Source organism: Tinamus guttatus, unplaced genomic scaffold (genome assembly GCF_059628265.1).
Source record: "Tinamus guttatus ecotype Peru unplaced genomic scaffold, ASM5962826v1 Tinamus_guttatus_pri_ptg000131l, whole genome shotgun sequence".
Classification (NCBI taxonomy): Eukaryota; Metazoa; Chordata; class Aves; order Tinamiformes; family Tinamidae; genus Tinamus; species Tinamus guttatus.
In genome coordinates, this window is record NW_028288665.1 from 2,782,038 (window position 1) to 2,801,663 (window position 19,626).

General features: G+C 38.2%; 1 protein-coding gene across 1 annotated transcript in view; it reads left to right on the plus strand.

The window, feature by feature from the left end:
• Window positions 1-19,626, plus strand: part of LOC104572448 (uncharacterized) — a 154,873-nt gene that overhangs the window by 42,957 nt on the left and 92,290 nt on the right. Inside the window, exons 8-11 of the mRNA XM_088521722.1 lie at window positions 94-214; window positions 2,285-2,524; window positions 15,675-15,938; window positions 17,190-17,322. Coding sequence (XP_088377848.1) covers window positions 94-214; window positions 2,285-2,524; window positions 15,675-15,938; window positions 17,190-17,322 — 758 coding nt within the window. The remainder of the gene's footprint in view (window positions 1-93; window positions 215-2,284; window positions 2,525-15,674; window positions 15,939-17,189; window positions 17,323-19,626) is intronic.

The following is a 19,626-nucleotide window of genomic DNA, read 5'->3' on the forward strand; positions in this document are numbered from 1 at the left end:
TGATGTAGTTCCAACAGCAAGTGCTTTTCGTGTCTGTGTTGTAGTCTGTTTCTTTTCATTTCTTCTTCCCTGTTCCCTTTGTAACTACTGCAGAGTAGAAAGTCAGCCACTGAAAGCAGATGTGAGAGGCTGCAAAGAAGAAATTATGGCCAAGTTTGGTAACTTTGCAGATGTGAATAATGAATTAAATGGAGCAGCAGGATGTTGTGGGAAGGTAAGGTTCCCCATGAGTGCTCTTTGCCTTGATACAAGCTGCTAAATGACCAGATCAAATCTTTTGCACTACTATTTCTTTTTTTTCTTTTCATAGTTTAAGAGGATACAATTTAGAGGTTTGAAAATATCCTTTCAAGTAGCAATAACCATATGCTTAAAGAGAATGTCTAAAACTATTAATGATGAATCATCTGGGCATGACCAGAGTTCTTCAAAACAGTTGTCAGTGCTGGCCAAGCAAAGTCTTTCAGTAGGAGATGAGACAGGCTATGCCACCATGCAAATGAGACAGGCTTGAAATATGATGAATCTTCTATCTCCTTTTCCTACTCGACTGACACTCGCTTTGAGGAAGGTTGTAAATGCAAGAGAGATTGTGGTATAATTCCTCAGACTGGCGTTTCTGCCCCCCAGTCACTATTCGATTATCTTCCAAATTGCTGTGTTTCAGAGAGATAAAGATTTTTTATGGCTTGCTGACTTGAAACAACCAGAAGAGCCAGAAAAGAGATGGCTAACCGGCCATGCATAGTAATTCCATTGGTAAATGACAAAATCTTTGTTTGTATGACATTTCCAAAATTACTACAGAAGATGAATCTAAAATACAAAATGTCACATTTGGCATGCAAAACTATCACAATATATTTCAGTATAAAATTCATAGAGGCGTTTAATTTAGAATGTGTTTAATAATGAAGTCTGCCTGCATCAGTAATCCTGCCTTGAGGTTTAAAAAGATTGTCTTATTTATTCACATAATGTTAATTTTTTTATATATGATTCAGAAACTAAAAATATTAAGGTTAAATATTCATTGTTAATTAAGATTTTCTAATTAAGCTGAAAATAATTGTCATTCAGATTAGTTGTTAAGTATGGTTTGTGTTCAAAAACAAAAGAAGTTTCACATATTCAACTGTTACTTTAACTGCTTAATTTAATTCCAGAAGCTTTCTATCTATATGGAAATACGCTATCTCTTCCAAAATAAATCCAAGACAGGATTAAAGAAGAGATTATAAGCTACTGTAGGCTTAAACTGTGAGACTACTAGTAGTCAAGGTAGCCATTCGATTCTGAAGTGTGGCATGCAATAGTGTTTTGTGAAAAAAATGGAAGAAATTGATTCCTTTGGGGGAAAATATCATAACTGATTTGAAGCTCTCAATATTTAGTTGTTGCAGAAGCTGTTTTATCCTTTTAAGTCAATGCTGGAGCCAAATTTGGAGTCCTGACCCTGAAGAATGTATTTGGGTAACAGGTATTTGCAGGCATATTCAAATGGATTCTATGTCTTTACTCAGGCAAGACTTCTAGGTATCCTACAGCTGTGTCGGTTCCCCTCTGCCAGCCTTTACACTATAAGTTCAACATAGAAGAAAAGCACCAAAAAAGCATTTCAAATACACAGCACAACATTTATTCCATGCTAAACATTTTGTAACTCAGACAACATCTTGTCAACAGCAAGCAGCAGATGTTTCCTTTTGTCTGGACTTGGAATAAAGGTGCCTGTAGGGAGTTGTTGTTAAACTCTACACATGTTGCACTTTGATTACTATTTTTAAGAGAATCTGATTATATGATAATCAGAAAGTGAAAGGATAGCCTGCATATTACACAGTGCTAATAGCCTTGGCAAGACTAATAATTAGTATAAAAACATGGTCTGCCCTGTCTCATTATGTGCCTGCAGCCTGCTCATCATATCGCCTCTTGCGCCTGTCTTGCAAAGCATGCAAACTACATTTTTGAAGGTGGTGTTTTCCTTCGAATTCTGCCTTATTATTGCAGACAAATGGTTTCTGGTTTCACATTTCAACAACTCCACCCTCCTGCCAAGAATGCTAAGCATTTATTATTATTGTTGTTATTATGATCTGTCATCTCTGTGACTTTCGACCTCTCTGATTGCAGATCCTCAGCTAACAATAGGTAATTGCAGGTTGAATAAGAAGCATGATTTCTGCTTTTTGGTAGTTGTTTTGTTATGAAATTTGTTCTGATTAATTGTATGGTTACAGTCAACTCAATTCAAGTCGGTAACTTGGAGCCTTCTCCCTAGGTTGACGAGTTCGGGACACCACAGGCAGTAGAAATTCATGTCAAATGCCTGAGGGGAGTCAAAGATAAGGTGCCCAAAGGCCACTATTTCCTCAAAGTTTCTGTTCTCAGCCACTTAGGTGGTGGCTTACTGCAATGGCCCAGAGGAAAGGAACAGCCTTGGGCCAGAACAACGCTGCCTGTTAGTCACGATGGAAACTTCTACAACACTGAAATCTACTTTGGACAAAGTATCCAAACAGTAAGCAACACTACTTAAATATGCTGTCTTTGCTTTGAAAGTTAAAACACATCCGCTCTTTCTCCTTCAGGCTTATATATTTAATGCATTCCATCATGTTCATAATTTATTTAATAATTTAAGGTGCAATTTAGGAAGGTGCAATTTTTTTTCCCCTAGGTTAACCCTCATCGCTCACTCTAAAAGTGCCAAATATACACTACATCATGTAGTGTTGTCAGCTAATTTTAAATTTTACTTTTATTCTCTCTTATCTATGCAGCTTGTCAGCTATGTAATTTGATTTCGGTAAAGTAGCTTTAGAATAATAAATGAACGAGTGGGTGTATATAAACACATGAATGCTCAAATCCTTCTGTGAATTTTTAGCTCCATTGACCCCCCCATTTGCCAAAAAAGCAGCATTTGGATTATTTTGGAAGGAGCCCAAACACTTGAGGCTCTATTCTGTCTTTTGCGACCGAGGCACACATATTTTCTTGCCTAAGCATGCTGTGCGTGGCAGGATTGCTGCGCATCAGTTGCTCACTGTTGTAGCTAATGCCTAGTGCCGGTTGAAACATTGGGATCAGATAAACTCTCTGGCACATGTATTCTTCCTTATGGCTTGGAAAATGACTATGATTTCTCTAACTGATATTTTTTGTTATGAGATATAATAGGGAGGTAGAATAGGGAGGACATTTTTTCTGTTTTCACTCATTACTTATTTTGCACTATGACCTTGAGTAGTGAATTTGCTCCACCACCCTTGCTATTGTGATAACTGTTGCACAGATTTTGAACAAAAAGACACTCTCGATGCCAAAGTGTTTCCAAATAAAGCAATTTGTGCTTATGGTGTTGATGCTTTGAGTTACATTTGAACAGATCATTTCAGTTATTGGGTTTGCGATATCCATGCTGCTGCTAAATCACATTTTCTGTTTCTTATTTTTTATTATCTATAATAGATAATGAACAGTTTTCCTGTAAAAGCTGCTGTTGATATGTAAAGGATCACATATACAGCGAGGAAAATAATTGTGAATATGACTCTCATATGGTGTTAAAGCAAACATGTATATCTGTCACAGAAAACTTCAGTTTTGTGCAGCTGTAGTTCTGAGCTAGGAGATGGTAGCTACTAGGGGTAAGTGTTTAGGGCAGGGGTTAAGCCTGTATATTTTTGTCCTGCCCCCTGTAAATCCCTATACACCCATGCTGGATCTGAAGAAGTATCTGTTAAAAACTTTGTTTTTAATCATCTTTGTCTTGTGTTGGGCTGTGAGTTGCTAGAAGAGGGATTTGATGTTTAAGCTTCCCTATGAGTGAAACTATCTTAGTAGATGAAGAGTCTTAGAAAACTTAGAAAGACAGACTTTATAACTATATTGAAAGCATAGGGACTGTTAAATAATACAGCTTCTAGTCTACTATAACACGGGCCAGCTGTTCCTCTTACTAGGGAATATTCAGTCAATTTAATGCTGTAGAAAAGGCACAGATTTCTGAGCACCACAAATTTCCTGCTGCTGCCGAGGTGAAGAACCTCACAGTGTGTCTCATGCAGACTTCTCTGTCCTCTGCACAGAGAGGGAAAGGATTTTGCCCCTTTTTCCAGGCCCTCTGTCTGGAAGGGACTAACCTTTAGCCGTCCCTCCAGTTGGGTTGGGTTGAAGAGTTGTTCTTTCTTATTAGAAGAGAAGTCACTGATGCTTCATTGAGATTCCTCCCTAATGGGATGTGTATATCCTGCTCATTGCCATGAGGGCAGAAAAAGTACTTTCATGTTAGGCTTTACTGAAGGGAGAAAACTCTGGCTGAGGTGGCTGAGTGGCTCTGGAAGCTCTGCCTCTTGTTTTTGGTTTGTCTTGACCATTGCTGGTGCTTCCACCTGGGGAATGTCCTCCCCTCGAAACTACGTGACCTTGTTCTCAGCATTAAGCAACAGCTATTAAAAATGAACATTGACCTATCTTCTAACTGCACCTTCAATGCATGGGAGCTCCACATACGCATTTAGCAAAGTGCAAAGTCAACAAACTTTTATTTTAGAGTTTCTTTACCAAGTGGTACATATACCTTGATAACTGCTTAGTTGTGGTTACTATACTTCCTCCAAGAGCCTGAGGTAAGCGTTTGGGAGTTTTAGTACTTTCCTGGAGTTTGCTAGTACTTTCTTTTCAAATCTCACAGAAGACACTTAATTAGTGTCTTTACTGTGCTTCAGTTTTAATCTAGTTAACGAGACTGCAGGTCTTGTGGAAATCCAATTAAAATATAAGATCAGGAGAAGCTGGATGACATGATTCCTTTATTGATTCCCTGTCTTGATTCCTGTGTAATGGACAAGAAAAGCTTAATGCCAGAATTTTAGAGAACCTCCCCCATCAGCTTGTTCTAAAGACATAGATGATATACTCTTTCCTTTTTGGTATTGCTGCCTACTCCTAAGTTATTTTTCAGAAGAAACCCTCTGTGCTGAGAGCAGGCCAATTTAAAGCTTTAGGTAATAAACCTCTACTACAAAATTCAGTAAAAGTATTGAGATCTTAATATTGAACTTCAGATGGGCATCTGGGTTTAGAACACAATTGTATATACAGCACTGCTGCTCTGGGTTGTATTACACAGTGGAAATACAAGTGCTCACACATGAAGAATAATCTTTTGTTTTCATTGGCTACAATAATGGTAGGAATTCAATGTAAACATGGTGAAAGGGAAGACGTGCATGCTTGATATTGAACGAAAGCTTAGTTTTAACTAATATATTAGAGAAATTGTTCCAGAACACTACATCCTTCCAAAAATAATAACCCTGTCATGTCGGCAAAGTTGGTGTCAGCATGGGTTACCTGCTGCGTACAGAAAGTGCTGGTCATGTAAGTTAGATCTGCCTCGGGGCTAGTCTGACTTGCGCACCCGACCTTTCAAAAATGTTTTTTGTTCATTAATCAATGTTCTTTGCTTCAGCTTGCCAGCTTCAGTCCTTTCCCCTCTTTCACTGTCCTCCTTTTTAGTTTGTCAACCTCCCTCCCCCAATAACCTCTGATTACATATTAGACAGTGGTTCCTAATAGCTCCAGCTGAATTTTATTTGGCTTTCAGTAAGGTCAGAAAGTCGTATAAATCTCCTTTTTCCCCCCTTTAAATTATGCTAGACAAAAGATGCATGAATGCTTTGGTTAGGGGTAAAATACAATTATTGTTTTGAATGACTCTCTACCATCTTTCTTATGTATAACACCCAAAAGTGTGATCTGAAGGGAACTTGTTTTAGACTCCAAGTTTTAAGGAAGTTTTCATACCTTTAATTTATGAAAGAGGGGATTTAAAATTTTTAATGGATTAATGCCACAGCTGAGTTGTCTGGCTTAGATGAAGCAAGAGCTATTTTGAAGCTTTACCTGCCTCTGTCAGAAAATGACTTGAACTCAAACTGAGATTCAGCAAATATGATAGATGATTGAACATTGGCGTAGGGAAGCTTTGTTTTTAAAATTTCAATATGCTTTTGCACTGCCAGATTTTGGCTAAGTCTGTGGTGAAAATGAGGAGAGAACAGAAGTCATGGTTACTGCATTCCTAGTAGAGATAACCGATGTAGTTAGATTGCCCTTGACAATGTCTACATAGGGGAAACTGCCTCATCTTTACACAAGGCTAATGATTTTACTAGTACAGTTTTGTTATTACTGGTTCATGGCAGCTGAAGTCATAGTATGGATAAGACCTAATTAGTTGGTGAGTGTTTTCATTCATGGTATATTTAGAACAGGGATTTACTGTCCCTTAAGATCTGTGTCCCAGAATTGCTGGAGTGTAAGCAAATCTAGATTACACAAATCCAGATTACATTTTTCATTTAATGATGATTTGGAGAGCACAAAAGAAAAGTCGTGATATTCAAATGTCTAATTTTATTCAAACCCAAAAATGTTTTACTTTTCCTCTTTCTATCTTTTCTTACTTCAATAATTAAAATAGGTGTATGATGAAATTATAACAGTAAAATAAATAATGCAGTTTTCAGAATTAAAAGATTAATTGGCTTCAATAGTATAAAATTGGCATGTGGCTAAAATGAACCTCTTTAAAAAAAACGATAGCAAAATTTCAATTAGTAGGACAGAGTTGATTTCAAATGTACATTTCTAGTGTCTTCTACTAAGAAGAATGATTTCTAAGGAAAGCATTCCTATTTCAAATATTTGTAACTTTTTAAAATAAAATGATAATTTCTGGAAAGCTTTCTGCGAAAACACTGCCTGATGGGAAAATAAATATGTTCAAAAGGGAAAATTCAGATAGGAAATTTTCATTTATCCTAAATAGTGCTGTAATGCAATGTGGCTGCTTCCAAGTGACATGGAAAACAAATTCATTAACCATGTAGTCACTGGGGATGTCACTGCAGTACTGTACTGCTGAAGAGAAGTGTGTCCATGAAATAGGAGAAACAACTGTGCTGGTAACAGGCTCCCTAAGCTTTCCCTTCCCTCGTGCAGTGCCGGCTCAGGCAGTGATCCTTGCTCTGTGTCACCCTTCCAAAGTTGGTATTTTGGCAAAATCATCTGAGTTCTAGAAGTCAGTTACAGATTTTCTCCAATGTACCTGACTCCTGAGATGATTGCACTAAATCTGTTCACATTCATAGAAAGCTGCAGGTGCTGACAGAACAATTCACCAATTTTAAAAGAGTGTATCAACCAGTTCCTATTTATGTATCAGTGTGGCAAGGTACTAGCAATGTTATAACAGTAGCTAGGTACCATTTTGTTTTACTTGAGGGAAATTCAATATGAATAAAACAGCAACTTTTCAAACATGACATTTAATCCACGTATGTAAATCACACCAGGAGATCTATTATTCATTATTAAAAGGGCACCGTATTTTTATTACACTGAAAATGAAACACAAATGCTGTGAAAAATTTAGTGCCTTTTCCTGAAGTTTCAGGACACTTATCATACAGTCTCCTAGCAGGGGCTGACACTCATTTTAAAATATAGCTACAAAATTAATAAATTTGAACTCTTTTGCTTGGAAAGAAAAGAGGATGCTCTATTTCACTGAATGATATGGATCTTTTTTTTATTTAAGGCTTCCTAAATAGTTAAGATGGCAAAGTACTTTGGTAATGTTGAGATGCAGATTTAGATATATAATGAAAAAAGCTTATATCTTTGTTATTATTAGTCATTTCCAGCATTTTCTTCCCTGAAGTGCATTTTGAAAACTACATATATCAGAAACTGATTAACATGACCTAAGGTATTAATTCGTAAAATATGATGAATCCAACATTTTCAAGGATCATATTTTCCATGTGTCAGCATCTGTCTAAGCACTGTGATGCTTTTAGTAATTACAAAACAAGGTATCATTAGAAAAGTAGAGCACAAACTTTTTTTTTTCCTCATTTTATTCTTGAGCTAAACTCTGGCACAGAGGAAGAACATTTAGCTCTAGGACACTTTATAAAATATAACATGAGTTTGACACACTATGAAAAAAAATAGGAGGTAATAATCCATGGTGGTGCCAAAAACGAGAGTCATTTAAATTTTCCCTGGATATAATTATTTGTAGTTGGGATGATAAGGTGCTATGTGAACCTTTTGGTAAACAAAAATACTGAGCTTAGACTTATGTTTATTTGAAGACTGCAGTTTCAATGTTTTCATTTTTAGATGGGAGGAGTGCTATTTCCAGTACTGTGGTATGAGCCCAGAAGAGGCAAAAACTTCTAGAGGCTCTTTAAACTGGGTATGCTGGCATTGCAAAGCCATCGTGTGGTGGAGTCTCTCGCATCTCCTGAATTTAGAGTTATGTAGTTTGCATATTTAATTGCATTAGCTGTCCCAGGTTTTACTGGGGGGAATTTTGGGCTTACTTTTGGTATGCTACTGAGTCACCGTGTGGCCTTGGCATTCTTGCAAACACGGTGTGGATCATATTGTGCATGCTGTTACGCTTTAGGCCAACATGTACAGGGGCAGCGCTCAGAAATATGGCTCTACATCATACCTAGATTCATGAGGCTGAGGTTGAGTGCGTGTTCTGCCTTGGGGAAAGTTAGCAGGCAAATGTTAAAAGTTGGGAGAATCTAGGGACAGGCTTTTGCTTTAGGCCACTTCACGGCCTATTCACTAATGGGAATTTTTTCTTGTAAGATAATGTGACAGGAAATGGTGGATACAATAGGCGAGTTGTTCAAAAGTCTCATTCTGGGGAGGGCTGATCAGCTATGAGTCAGAATGCAGCACCCTCTGTATTCTGAGCTACAAGTAATCTTGCACAACGGAGGATGGCAAGAGGGAAATAAATAACCACCGCAACAAGAAAATACTGACACTAGAAGTGTGAAAAAGGTTTAGAGTGCTTTAATCAAAACCTCCAAGCAGTGAGAGCCAGTAAAACATCCTGAGATTTCCAAAAATACCTGATTTTGAAGCATTTTGCATTTTAAATAATTTTCCGCAAACTCAGGATGAGCAAGTTGGTTGGAAAGCGATAGTACAGAAATACAAAGACTATTTTATGACAAAGAAAGAAGGAAACCCTGTTCAAATGGGCCACATTTTAAAGTAGGGTGAACAAGCAAAAGGGGATTTTTTTCTGAGGAGCCAGTCTCCCAGTTTCTTCACTGGAGGAGGTGTTACCTGAGACCCTGAAAAGAGACCAGAATCTGATCAGGATCTGGCACATCCAGGGAATGCCGACAGAGCCTGAATTAAGCACTGCCAGCTTGCCTGAAAGTACCATCTTCTCCCAGGCTGGACTGAGACTTCCGGAGGAAGAGAATGCTTTAATGCAGAAGGCAGGACAGAGAACCCAGAATAGCATCAGGAAACAGACCTGAAACAGAAAGGCTTGTGGAACAAAATGGCAAGGAAAATTGCCTATTTGGGGACTAAAAGCATGCAAGTAACGTTGCCTGCTGCCTAACTCAGGTTTGAGTGAACCAGGACTGTATGACACTCCTTGGCTCTGAGTGGTTTCTGATCAAGTACGTATCCTCCTGACACAAGAAATAAACTGCCATTTCATGCCAGTGGCCTGCGTATCAGCGGAAACTCTTGCTCTGATGGCACTGGAATAAATCTTGGGAATAAATAAGAAGCACGGGAATGGCGAGAGAGTGAACCCGAATTCCTGCACTAAGTTTACAAAGGCAATTACTCCCATCGTATGACGAGGTCAGCATCTATGTGGTCCAGCGGTATATCACGAGGAGCTCTCGGGGAGGTTCATGCTGACTGTACCATACATTACTACTCCCTGCTGGTCACAGAACAGAAAAGAATTAGCAGCAGATGTGCCAGGACAATTAGCAACAGATGCAGAGGCTAAAGCTCACAGAATGCAAACATTATTTTCCTGTATTTGGAAAGATAAAAGGCCAGATCCCGGTCCTCTGGTGTAAGGTAGTCACGCCACGTATGATGCCACTGGAGCTAACTATGCCCTGAATTACTTCTCCTGGAGGATATGGGGACAATGGGGAATTGTGGCTATTCTGACAGCAAGGGAGTTCTTTTCAGCGGGGAAGTTGATGCAGGTCTGGGAAGGCATTGGGATGATTTTGGGAACAAATCCTGCATTTAGGCACCACTGTTGAAAGATAAAGAGTGGGAATGGATTGCCTTTCTAGAGATGCCACACAGCTTATCCTGAGCTTTGGAATCAGGCTTTGCAGACGCAACAGAAGATTTCTGCCTTCACACAGCATGTGCTACGCTTAAGTTTTTCCAAGTGTCTTCCTTTGCAAGCAAAATGCTAGCAGAGAAGACCCTCACAAGCGGGACAAGGATAGACCTCTGTGCTACAGCAAGGGAACATATTCCTGCTGGGAGCACGGGCCTCAGTGGGTCTCACCTCATCAGGGAAGTTTGGGTCCAGGGTCACTGAAAATGGGTGCTACTGCATGGGCATTTAAGAAGCTCCTGAAGATTGAGGCAGAGGAGTCCTTTGTTTGACCTATGTCAGGCTTGAAATGTCTCTTCTATTTAGGAAACAGAAAAAAAAAATATAGATATGTATATAAGAGGAAAATGAGCAACAGTGCATTGTTTGCACAGATTTGTGTGTTGTTCTGTATTCAGATACCTGGGAACAGGCAGGCAACCACCCAAAGCTGCTCTGTTTTTCCAGCTGCTCCAAAGCATTCTGATGGTAGATAGGACTTTTGTGAAACCCTAATAATGTGGTATTTTATTTTTACCTCAGTCCAGATTTCTGTTCCCATCCCTTCTGGCCTTTTATAAATTTCAGAGTTACATAAACACTTCCCAAGAATGCTCTCCCTTCTGCCTGTACGCCAGCCTTGCATGTGAACAACGAAGGCTTGAAATCTGTCCATGAAAGCTCCACCTTGTTTTGGCAAAAGCAGCCTCAGCCAAACACTATTCATTTTATATAACAAAACATATATTTTTTATTATTTGTTAATAAGATGGTGTGATAGGAACTATCTCCTATTTAAAAGGTTTTTTACCTGTGTTTGATGCCTGTAAGATTTACCTGTGTTTGATGCCTGCTACAGTTTGCAGCATCAGAAATGACAAGCTATTAACTTATGTAGCGTTTTGCAAGATTATTGTGTTGAAAGTAAGTAGACGTTGAATTGTCTTTGCATCTTCTAATCTAGTTTAATCTAGTTGAGTGGTAGATGTTTAGTGGTTAAATTTTTGTGTTATGTGACTTGGATAATGGCATTTTTGTCTTTTTCTTCTAAATTCTGCACATTTGAAGGAGAGAATCAAAGGTTTATTCCTTCTCTGACAAGGTTAAAACCCATGAGTAAAGTCAGACAAAAAGCCCAAATCCTTGTGCTGGCTTTGCTTATTGAAATATTCAAATAGAATTCATTCTCTCTCTAGAGTAAACGATTTCTTTGCTGAAATTATGGTGGCATATGGAGAAGTAAGATATATTACAATAAAACTGATATGAAACAGTTGAATTCAGAAATAGTGGCAAGAGATAATTTTAGTTCACTATGATTTAATTCAATTAAATGCAACACTGTTAACTGCAGACTAAGAAGAATTACTTGTGTGTGTGCAGCACACACAAGCATTATTTATCCTCTGTGGCATCTCCCTTTGTAGAACAAATTGCACCAGTGAAAAGTAGGTGTAAGATGCTTTCTTACCTCTATAAAAGGTTATATAGCTCATGGAGCTCAATGGAAATTTTAACTGAGCAAGAGCAATTTGTAAACTGAGATGTTACAGATTAGACCCATTAAAACCCATAAAAGTAGATTTATATTTTATTCTACCTTTGACCATCAATAGTGGTGGTAGAAGCTCATGGACTGACTTACTAACTTACCAAATGGTGCCTCTAAGGAAGTTGCCGTAAAGAGAAAAGTTGTTTCTCTCAGTTCATGTAAAGATTATTTTTTCTTCAAAAACAAAGCAGTCCATAAAAACAAACTGCTCAGTTTGACTTGCCTCTGTCCAGGGCAAGATGCTTTTGTCCATCCCCAGCTCTGGCTCGAACCAGGCTCTGCAGGTGCCACAATTCCAGAAAGCACCTATTCCCATGTCCTTTTAGGACTAAAAGTTTCTTACCAAAAAGAGCAAGCTTTTTGCTGATATTGATTCTCCTCCTCCTCTGTGCATCTGAATGGTGCTCTAGCATGTGTCTGAGAATGAGGGCCTAAATCCACCAAGGCATACAGGCACTCAAGTTCTGTGGATTTTAATAGGAGTTATGTGCCTAAATGCTTTTGTGTAGCTATGCCTACGGGTCCTGCTGGCTCTCACCCAAATCCCTGCTCTCAAACTCGTCACCTAGGGGGAGGCTAATTAAGGGCAGGTGGCACAGCACAGAGCTTCCTTGTAGGGCCATCTGACCCTGTGGCTATGGGACAACTGGGTATTATGGAGATGCACATTTATTGTGGTGGTAGGGGCAGCGTAAGACAGCACAGTGGAATAGGTTTAGTACAGGGCTCTGGGGGCAAGTTCTCCCTTTTTGACACTCTCCTATTCAGCCTAAATGTCCCTTTCATAGAATCATAGAATGCTTAAGGTTGGAAGGGACCTCTAGAGGTCATCTAGTCCAACCCCCCTGCACATGCAGGGTCACCTAGAGCACTGCATCCAAGCGGGTTTGGAAGATCTCCAGAGAAGGAGACTCCACAACCTCTCTGGGCAGCCTGTTTCAGCCCACCCTCACTGTTAAGAATTTTTTCCTCTAATTAGTATTTCACCTGTATGCTCATGGTGACTGTCAAAATGGAAACCCATTGAAAATGAAACCCAAAGAAAGCCCACAGGCACCTGTGTGAAGGTTTAGACTTCCAGGATAGAGTAATAGGAAGACAAATTATCTGGGTGCTTGTGTAGGAAGTATAGAAATGTGTTTTGTATTTGTATTAACTGGTAGTGTATGTGGTGATGTGTGACACTGTCTTACCTTGGTCAGACACCTGTCATCCTTGCATGAAGATTCTCAAAATGAATCTTACAGCCTCAGGCTTTGTAGCATACAGGTGTGTGACAAAATACACCTATTTCTCATTACGCGTTTGGATCATGGAATGGTTTGAATATCCAGATCCTGTAACTCTTAAGGGATGTTTCCTGCCCCAAAGAATGAGTCTGCAATTTAAGTGCAGGACGAAAGTTTATAGCAAGTGCAGTGTGACAATGAACAGGAAACAAAGAAACAAATTTTGAATAGTCACTCATTACCCTTATGCCGACTGCCCAATCATCTTGGTTTTAGGCAGCCTGGTAGAAGACAGTGCATTGCTGAGTTATTCTAAACAAAAGAGTAAGTCTGGGAAACAAGGGCGAAACTGAAAGGGATGTTGTGATACGGCAGTGATTTCCGCTGCTTGTGCTTTGAGATTGTTCAATAATGCAGGTAATTGTCTTTGATCACAGCCTTGTAACCACCACCTTTAATTTGTAGCACAGAGGTTACTATCTAGCATCCAGCTAGCCAAATGAAATGTATGGCTTGATTAAGGATCTCTTTTGTCAGTAATTTGTGCCTAATGTTTTTAGCTTTCCCACGGGCTGTTATAGAAAATGGTAAATCTGGTTTAAATGAAACCTGATACTGTTAATGGTTTAATAGCAGCTGCCACAGGGTTATGGCATTTTTCAACAGATGCTTCTGTTTCATTTTAAGCCTACACTAAGTCTTAGAATATATTTACATAATTAATATGAAGTATACCTACATAAAAATGACAATATTTATAGTTTTAAAAGATTTCCTTAAATGACTTCCTCTCTTCGGCCATTATTTAATCACAATATATATCTTTAAATGGGAAAACGTATTATTATAATGTATATTCACCTCTGCAAAAAATTATAGAATGCAACACAACTATGAACATATAACATCTCCTAATATAGTAGTTATTGATATGATTAAATCTCTTAATTGCTTAGAAAAAGACAGAGAAAAAGCTTGATTGTACCTGAGCTGTGCTTATTGCCTTGTCCACCGTTCAGTCAGAAATAAAAGAAAGAGATGCTTGTAGTTAAAAAATATCAATAGTGAAATAGCTTTACGTACTTGTGTGCATAGAAAGTTGAACCTTAAATATCTGTGGCTGCTTATCGGCTATAGAATATGGTCTGACTGAGGAAATCCATGCTGTGTTAAAAAGCCTTTGGCATAGCATTAACGCTGTGCCTTTAAAAGTGGATGATGAATACAGATGTGCTGAGGATGCATCCTATAAGGCCCTCAAATGTTTAACCACTCAACCAGAAGATACCCTTGAATGTTGCAGCCTACTCCACCCATAAATTTATAGGGAAGTGAGTGAAGGAGCAAAGACTTCTCCTTCTCTGCCTTTGCTAGGCGAGGACTAGTGGGGATCTCTGCATGGCAAGTGTACCAAGACATGTGCTGATATGAACTTCAGTGACTGAAGTGTGGACAATAAAAGATGGAAGATATTCAAATAACACAGTAATGTCCCTATGAGATAAACATCCAACATAGTTTATTTAAGAGATTAGGCACAGTCCTAGTTCTGTATAATCCAGAAGAACTTGTAGGAGTAGTAAGGCAACAGATGTTTCACTTTGTGAGTGGTATAGCTGACCTATTGTCCTCTTTGCCTCCAGATGATCACCTCTCAGAGCCTTTTAGCCAGGATGTGATGATAGTTACCTTCCGTACTCCACTTTTTGTATGCATTTTAGTTTTATTTGTCCTTTGCAATGAATAAAAACTGTTCATCTGTACATGGATCTACCCCCATGTTAATTAAAGAACATAATTAAAATTGTGGCTTAGGATCAGATTTTCTGTTTTTTTTTTTTTTTTTTTCACCCTACTTCCCCTGTTTTCTTCTGCATGACCTTGAGTTGCTTCACACAGCACACCTTACAGAAAGATTTACATAAATTCATTACTTTAGGGATATTTCCTCACTCCTGATTTTCAAGTCTGCCTCTGGAACACAATTGCTTCAGGCCCTAGGCACTGGTAACCTGCTTGCCTAGCTCCAAGTTGTTGAGAATAGCTCTGTGTTATGAAAAATGCAAACATTGTTGGCCAGTCTTTGGTATGCTGGGTGTTTACTACCTCAAAATCCTTTTTGACCCTGCTCTGAGGTCCACATATTTTGTAAGAAGGGTTTCCCTGCTTTAATATGAAGGAGAATGCCATTCTGTACCAATACTTTTCCCAGAACTGGGTGGAGAAGAGTTTATGACTCAGTAAGGAGCAAGCCTGGAAATGTTCCTTATTGGGTATAAGAAAAAAGCTTGAGCAGAGGAACTTTCTAAAGCTGCTGCAAGAAAATAGTTAGGGATCTGAACAGGTCATCACAAGAAAGTCTCAGGCTCCAAAGTTTGTTCTTAAAATTTGTTTTATAATTTTCTAGTTGCAATATTTTTACACCGCATGTTAATGAAAAAAATGAACACTTTTTAGACAGCCAGGGAAGAAACTGAAATTGCAAAATCAACATGAATAAAATGTGCAGTATTTTCTATTATAGTGGTGGTAGAAATGCTTCTAATATACGATTTGGGGGAAAAAGAGGTGAAAACTTATTTTAATATGTAAAATGTATTCAAAGGTATGAAGTTTGTAGATTGCCATAAGAAGGCTGTTTCCTTGTGACGTTCTTATAATGAATAAATCTTTTCTGTTTCTCTTTTTCTAGGTTCTGCCACCCAGAAGGGCTATGAACCCAGGCATGGTACTACTCTTCGAGCTCTTCCTTCTTCATGGAACCTGGGCTTGTGTTGATCGAGGAGTAGGATGGGGGGCTTTCCCCTTATGTGACGACAGTTTTAACACTTTGGAGGGAAAGTTTAAATGCCCCTTCCTCAGAGGCCATTATAATTCCAAAGTTGACCGATTCAAAAAAATTGAAAAGTTTATTTCCTTGGACTTGGATCACTGGCTATGCAATCTCTATTTTCAGGTTTGTTTTCACAAATGTTAGGCCTTTTGGTTTTGTCAGTTTTCTTTAGAACATATTCTGCTTTCCTTTCGTCAGACTTAAAATCAATGTTGCCTTTTTTATAAGCAATTTATCAAACTATCTTGTGTCCATATAAACAAAATGAATATGACATGCATCTCTAACTCCCACCTGAAATTAGTCAATTTTACAGTCACTTGTCAGAATTATTCAAAATATTGATCGATATATCAATATTGTTTATCACTGGTCATAAAATTGTGTGCATGTGAATTTCCTCCACAATTTTAGTGAATCTCAGAGATGCTTTCACAATTATATATTGCTACAGAATAACATAGGATTGCTTATGGTATCTTTGTTTGTATGACTGCTGTCCTCTGTTAACAAGCAAGGCTCTGTCATGGGAGGAGCCATACTTTGGATAGTTTTTGGACTTAATTCAAATGTCACTTTCTTTTGAATAAATGGGCCTAAATTAAGAACTCTTCAGTGGAAGGTCTACTTCTTGTCTTTGCAGATTAAGAGTGTTATTTGTAACAGAGATATGTTGCCTTATTCTGAATGTTAACAAGAACATCTCACACTCAAAACTCATTTAACCAGGCCAGCCTGGTTCTGGAAAAAATGTTTACCAAAAGAGAGAAATTTGGAAAGTATCTTATTTATAATATGTGATTAGTTAAAAGCAAGTGTTACTATTCATTTTGAATTTCTCTCAGTGATTTTTTAATTTAGGCAATCTTTATTTGGGGATCTACAATGAGTAAAAAGAGGAGAAAATAACTTCAGAAGTATTAAGATGAATAAGAATTTATGCCAGACATACACTTAAGATAAACTAGGAAAGAAAATGTTGCATATGCTGTTAGTAGGACTTTGAAAAAAAATAACAAATGAGTGAAAAATGATGAGGGGGAAAAAACCCCAAATATTAAAAAGAAATCAAAATTAGTCTTTTAATACAACACAGAGGACCCCACAGCTGGGAGGGTTTAATGGTTCAAGGACGTGTAGTTCTATATCAATCTGAGTTTGGTACTTTTTCTGGGGTTTCTGCTTTAGTTCATAAGCATGGGGAAGACGCACAGGAGAAATAAATGTGATGATAGAAATCCATAGTAAATGGAGTGCAGAGAAGGAAGAACACAACATTTTGCACTTCTAGAGTTGATAAAGAGTGTACGAACAAGTATATTCTGAATCTGTGGAATACTCAACTGCTTACTCTCACACATTTTCTTTTACTAGATAATTAAACTACCACAGGATTCAGATGAGCAATGTGATATGCGTCGTCATCTCCCACCTGAAATTCTCACATCTGCAAGCATTCCCAAAAAGAATGGAGTTTTGGAGAAGGCTAAATTGTCTAGACCACAAGGTGATGGTTTCAAACCTTCATTTTTATGTTAGGTCTCTCATTGGAGCAACCTATACTTCCATTTATTGAAATGAAAGCTAGTTATTATTGTTCTTGTTAAGCTAGATTTTCCTCATTTAGATATTAGCCCAATGTGTGTTATAACAGGAATACTGTGATTATTTTCATTAAGGCTGCCTAACTCTCTTTTTCGCTTGTGAACAACTTAAACCATTGCTGAGGATAAACCTTTCTATGCTGTCCTCTGCTTAAAGTTGAATGATGTTTGGAAAGTCACGGCAATAATAGTTCAGCCACTTCTGACCCCAAGCTTACAGAAATATATATATATATATATATATATATATATTTGTCTAATTATTTTTGGAAGAATTCTAGCACCATCCTGGGCTCCAACAGAAACTTCAAATTTGGCAGGAAGATGGTTCTGGCATCACAGACAAGCCGTATACTACTCCTATGAAATTTCATTAAGATTCAATCAAGTAGTAACCTGTAGGAAAGACAAATTATCATTAGCTCATGTGCAGCAGACCTTCCCAGAAGATTTCTTGTTAAATCTCTAAACATCCCTTCTAGGCTGAGCGTCCTCCCTGGCCTCTGTGGTTCTCCTGAGGTAGCTGCACTGAAGACACAATTGACCATATTGTGACAGCCCACCACAAATCAGCCCTCCTCTTCCTTTATAAATACAGGAATGAGAAGAAGGCCAGATGAGAGGACTGAATTGTTTTTTTTCTATTTTAGCATATGGGATATGACTGCCAGGAACAATGATTATTCTTTTTTTTTGGCATGCAGACATTCCTGTATCCCCTCTTGGTTAGTGAACTGAAGGATGTAGTCAGCCTACAGGTGGTAGTGTCTGTGTGAATACTGTTGCAAATCTGAAATAGAGATTCAGTTCTAAAGTGCAGTTTCCTCAGAATATTGGAAGAAAGCAAGCAGGCAAACGGTTAAACATTGATCATTTAGCATGGTGAAAAGGAAGCTCAGTTTGGAAGTACAGTATAAAAGAGGCCAATAGAAGTACTTTTGAGAAAGCGAACAGTGGTTTAAGAGATAAGGAAAATGAGGTTTGCCTTTTGTCACTTTTAAGCTAGGGAGCAACTGCAAGCAAAAGGGCTTTATGTAAATGCCCCAATACTTGATGTCTGGAAGCATAAACATACATTGTACTGAGGAATAAGATCTTTTTTGTGGGGACCATATATGTAGTACATATTTGCTCAGGATCTTCGTGCCGTAGATGCCATGAATAGTCAATCCAAAAGGTGGAGATGTATCTGATTTTTCCCAGCAGCTTACGGACAAGCTCATAATGAAGCAAACTCATTCATATTATTAGTTTGATTTACATGTGTGTGCACACATGCACATAAGTGCATACAGGCTGCAACTAAATAGGCCGCTCTTCTGAAAACACACAAAAAACCTTGTCACACTCTGACTGAGACTTCCAGAAAGATGTATTTCTAAGAACTGAGGAAGAGCAATAGTGCATGTCTTATTTGGTGTGCAGACCTCTGAAGGAAGCTGATAAGTTGGTCATGGAGGGTCTGTAATTTCCTTGTCACACAGATGAACGCTAGCAAAATTTCTAGAAGTATGTTTTGATATTGTTTATATTTATTTATTTTTCTTGGAGCCTTCTTTAAAGATATTATTAGCTGCTAATATCCCCCATGGGTTTGTTTTTTAATGTATCTATGCAGTGCTACAGTATGCTGTTTCTGCTGGTGATATGTTGCTAAGAGATTTAATAATGGGTAAACAAACACAACATGTGGTAATCCATTTCAAATTAAAAGTTTATTAAACACTGGCTTGATGACTTTCTGGCTATTTACAATTAAAGGAGTGAACCTTAGGGAACTGGAGATCACGTGGTGAAAATCACGACTTCAACATTTCCAACAGAAAAATGTGTTTATGATCTGTGGCAAGCTGTCGCACATTGATATGCTCTATAAATACTGTATTATATCTGTTAAACGACCAAAAGCAGGGGGGAAAAAAGCTCTGTTAAAGTGACATTAAGGTTGAGACACAAACCAGAGAAAGCAAGAACAGCCTAAATGAAGGCTGGTGCACTGATCTTACATATCGATACCATATGTGGAGCTGCAACATATACGCAAAATAGAGCAGGTTAGGAAATAGTGTTTTAACCTTCACTCTGAATTTGTCTTCGTTTTTGGAATGTTCATATTATTTCCATTAACTCCAGGCCACACTATTCTTTTACAACGTAGCTCTGTGTTGGCACTGCGTAGCTCTTGTTTATTGTTGCCTTCACTGTGA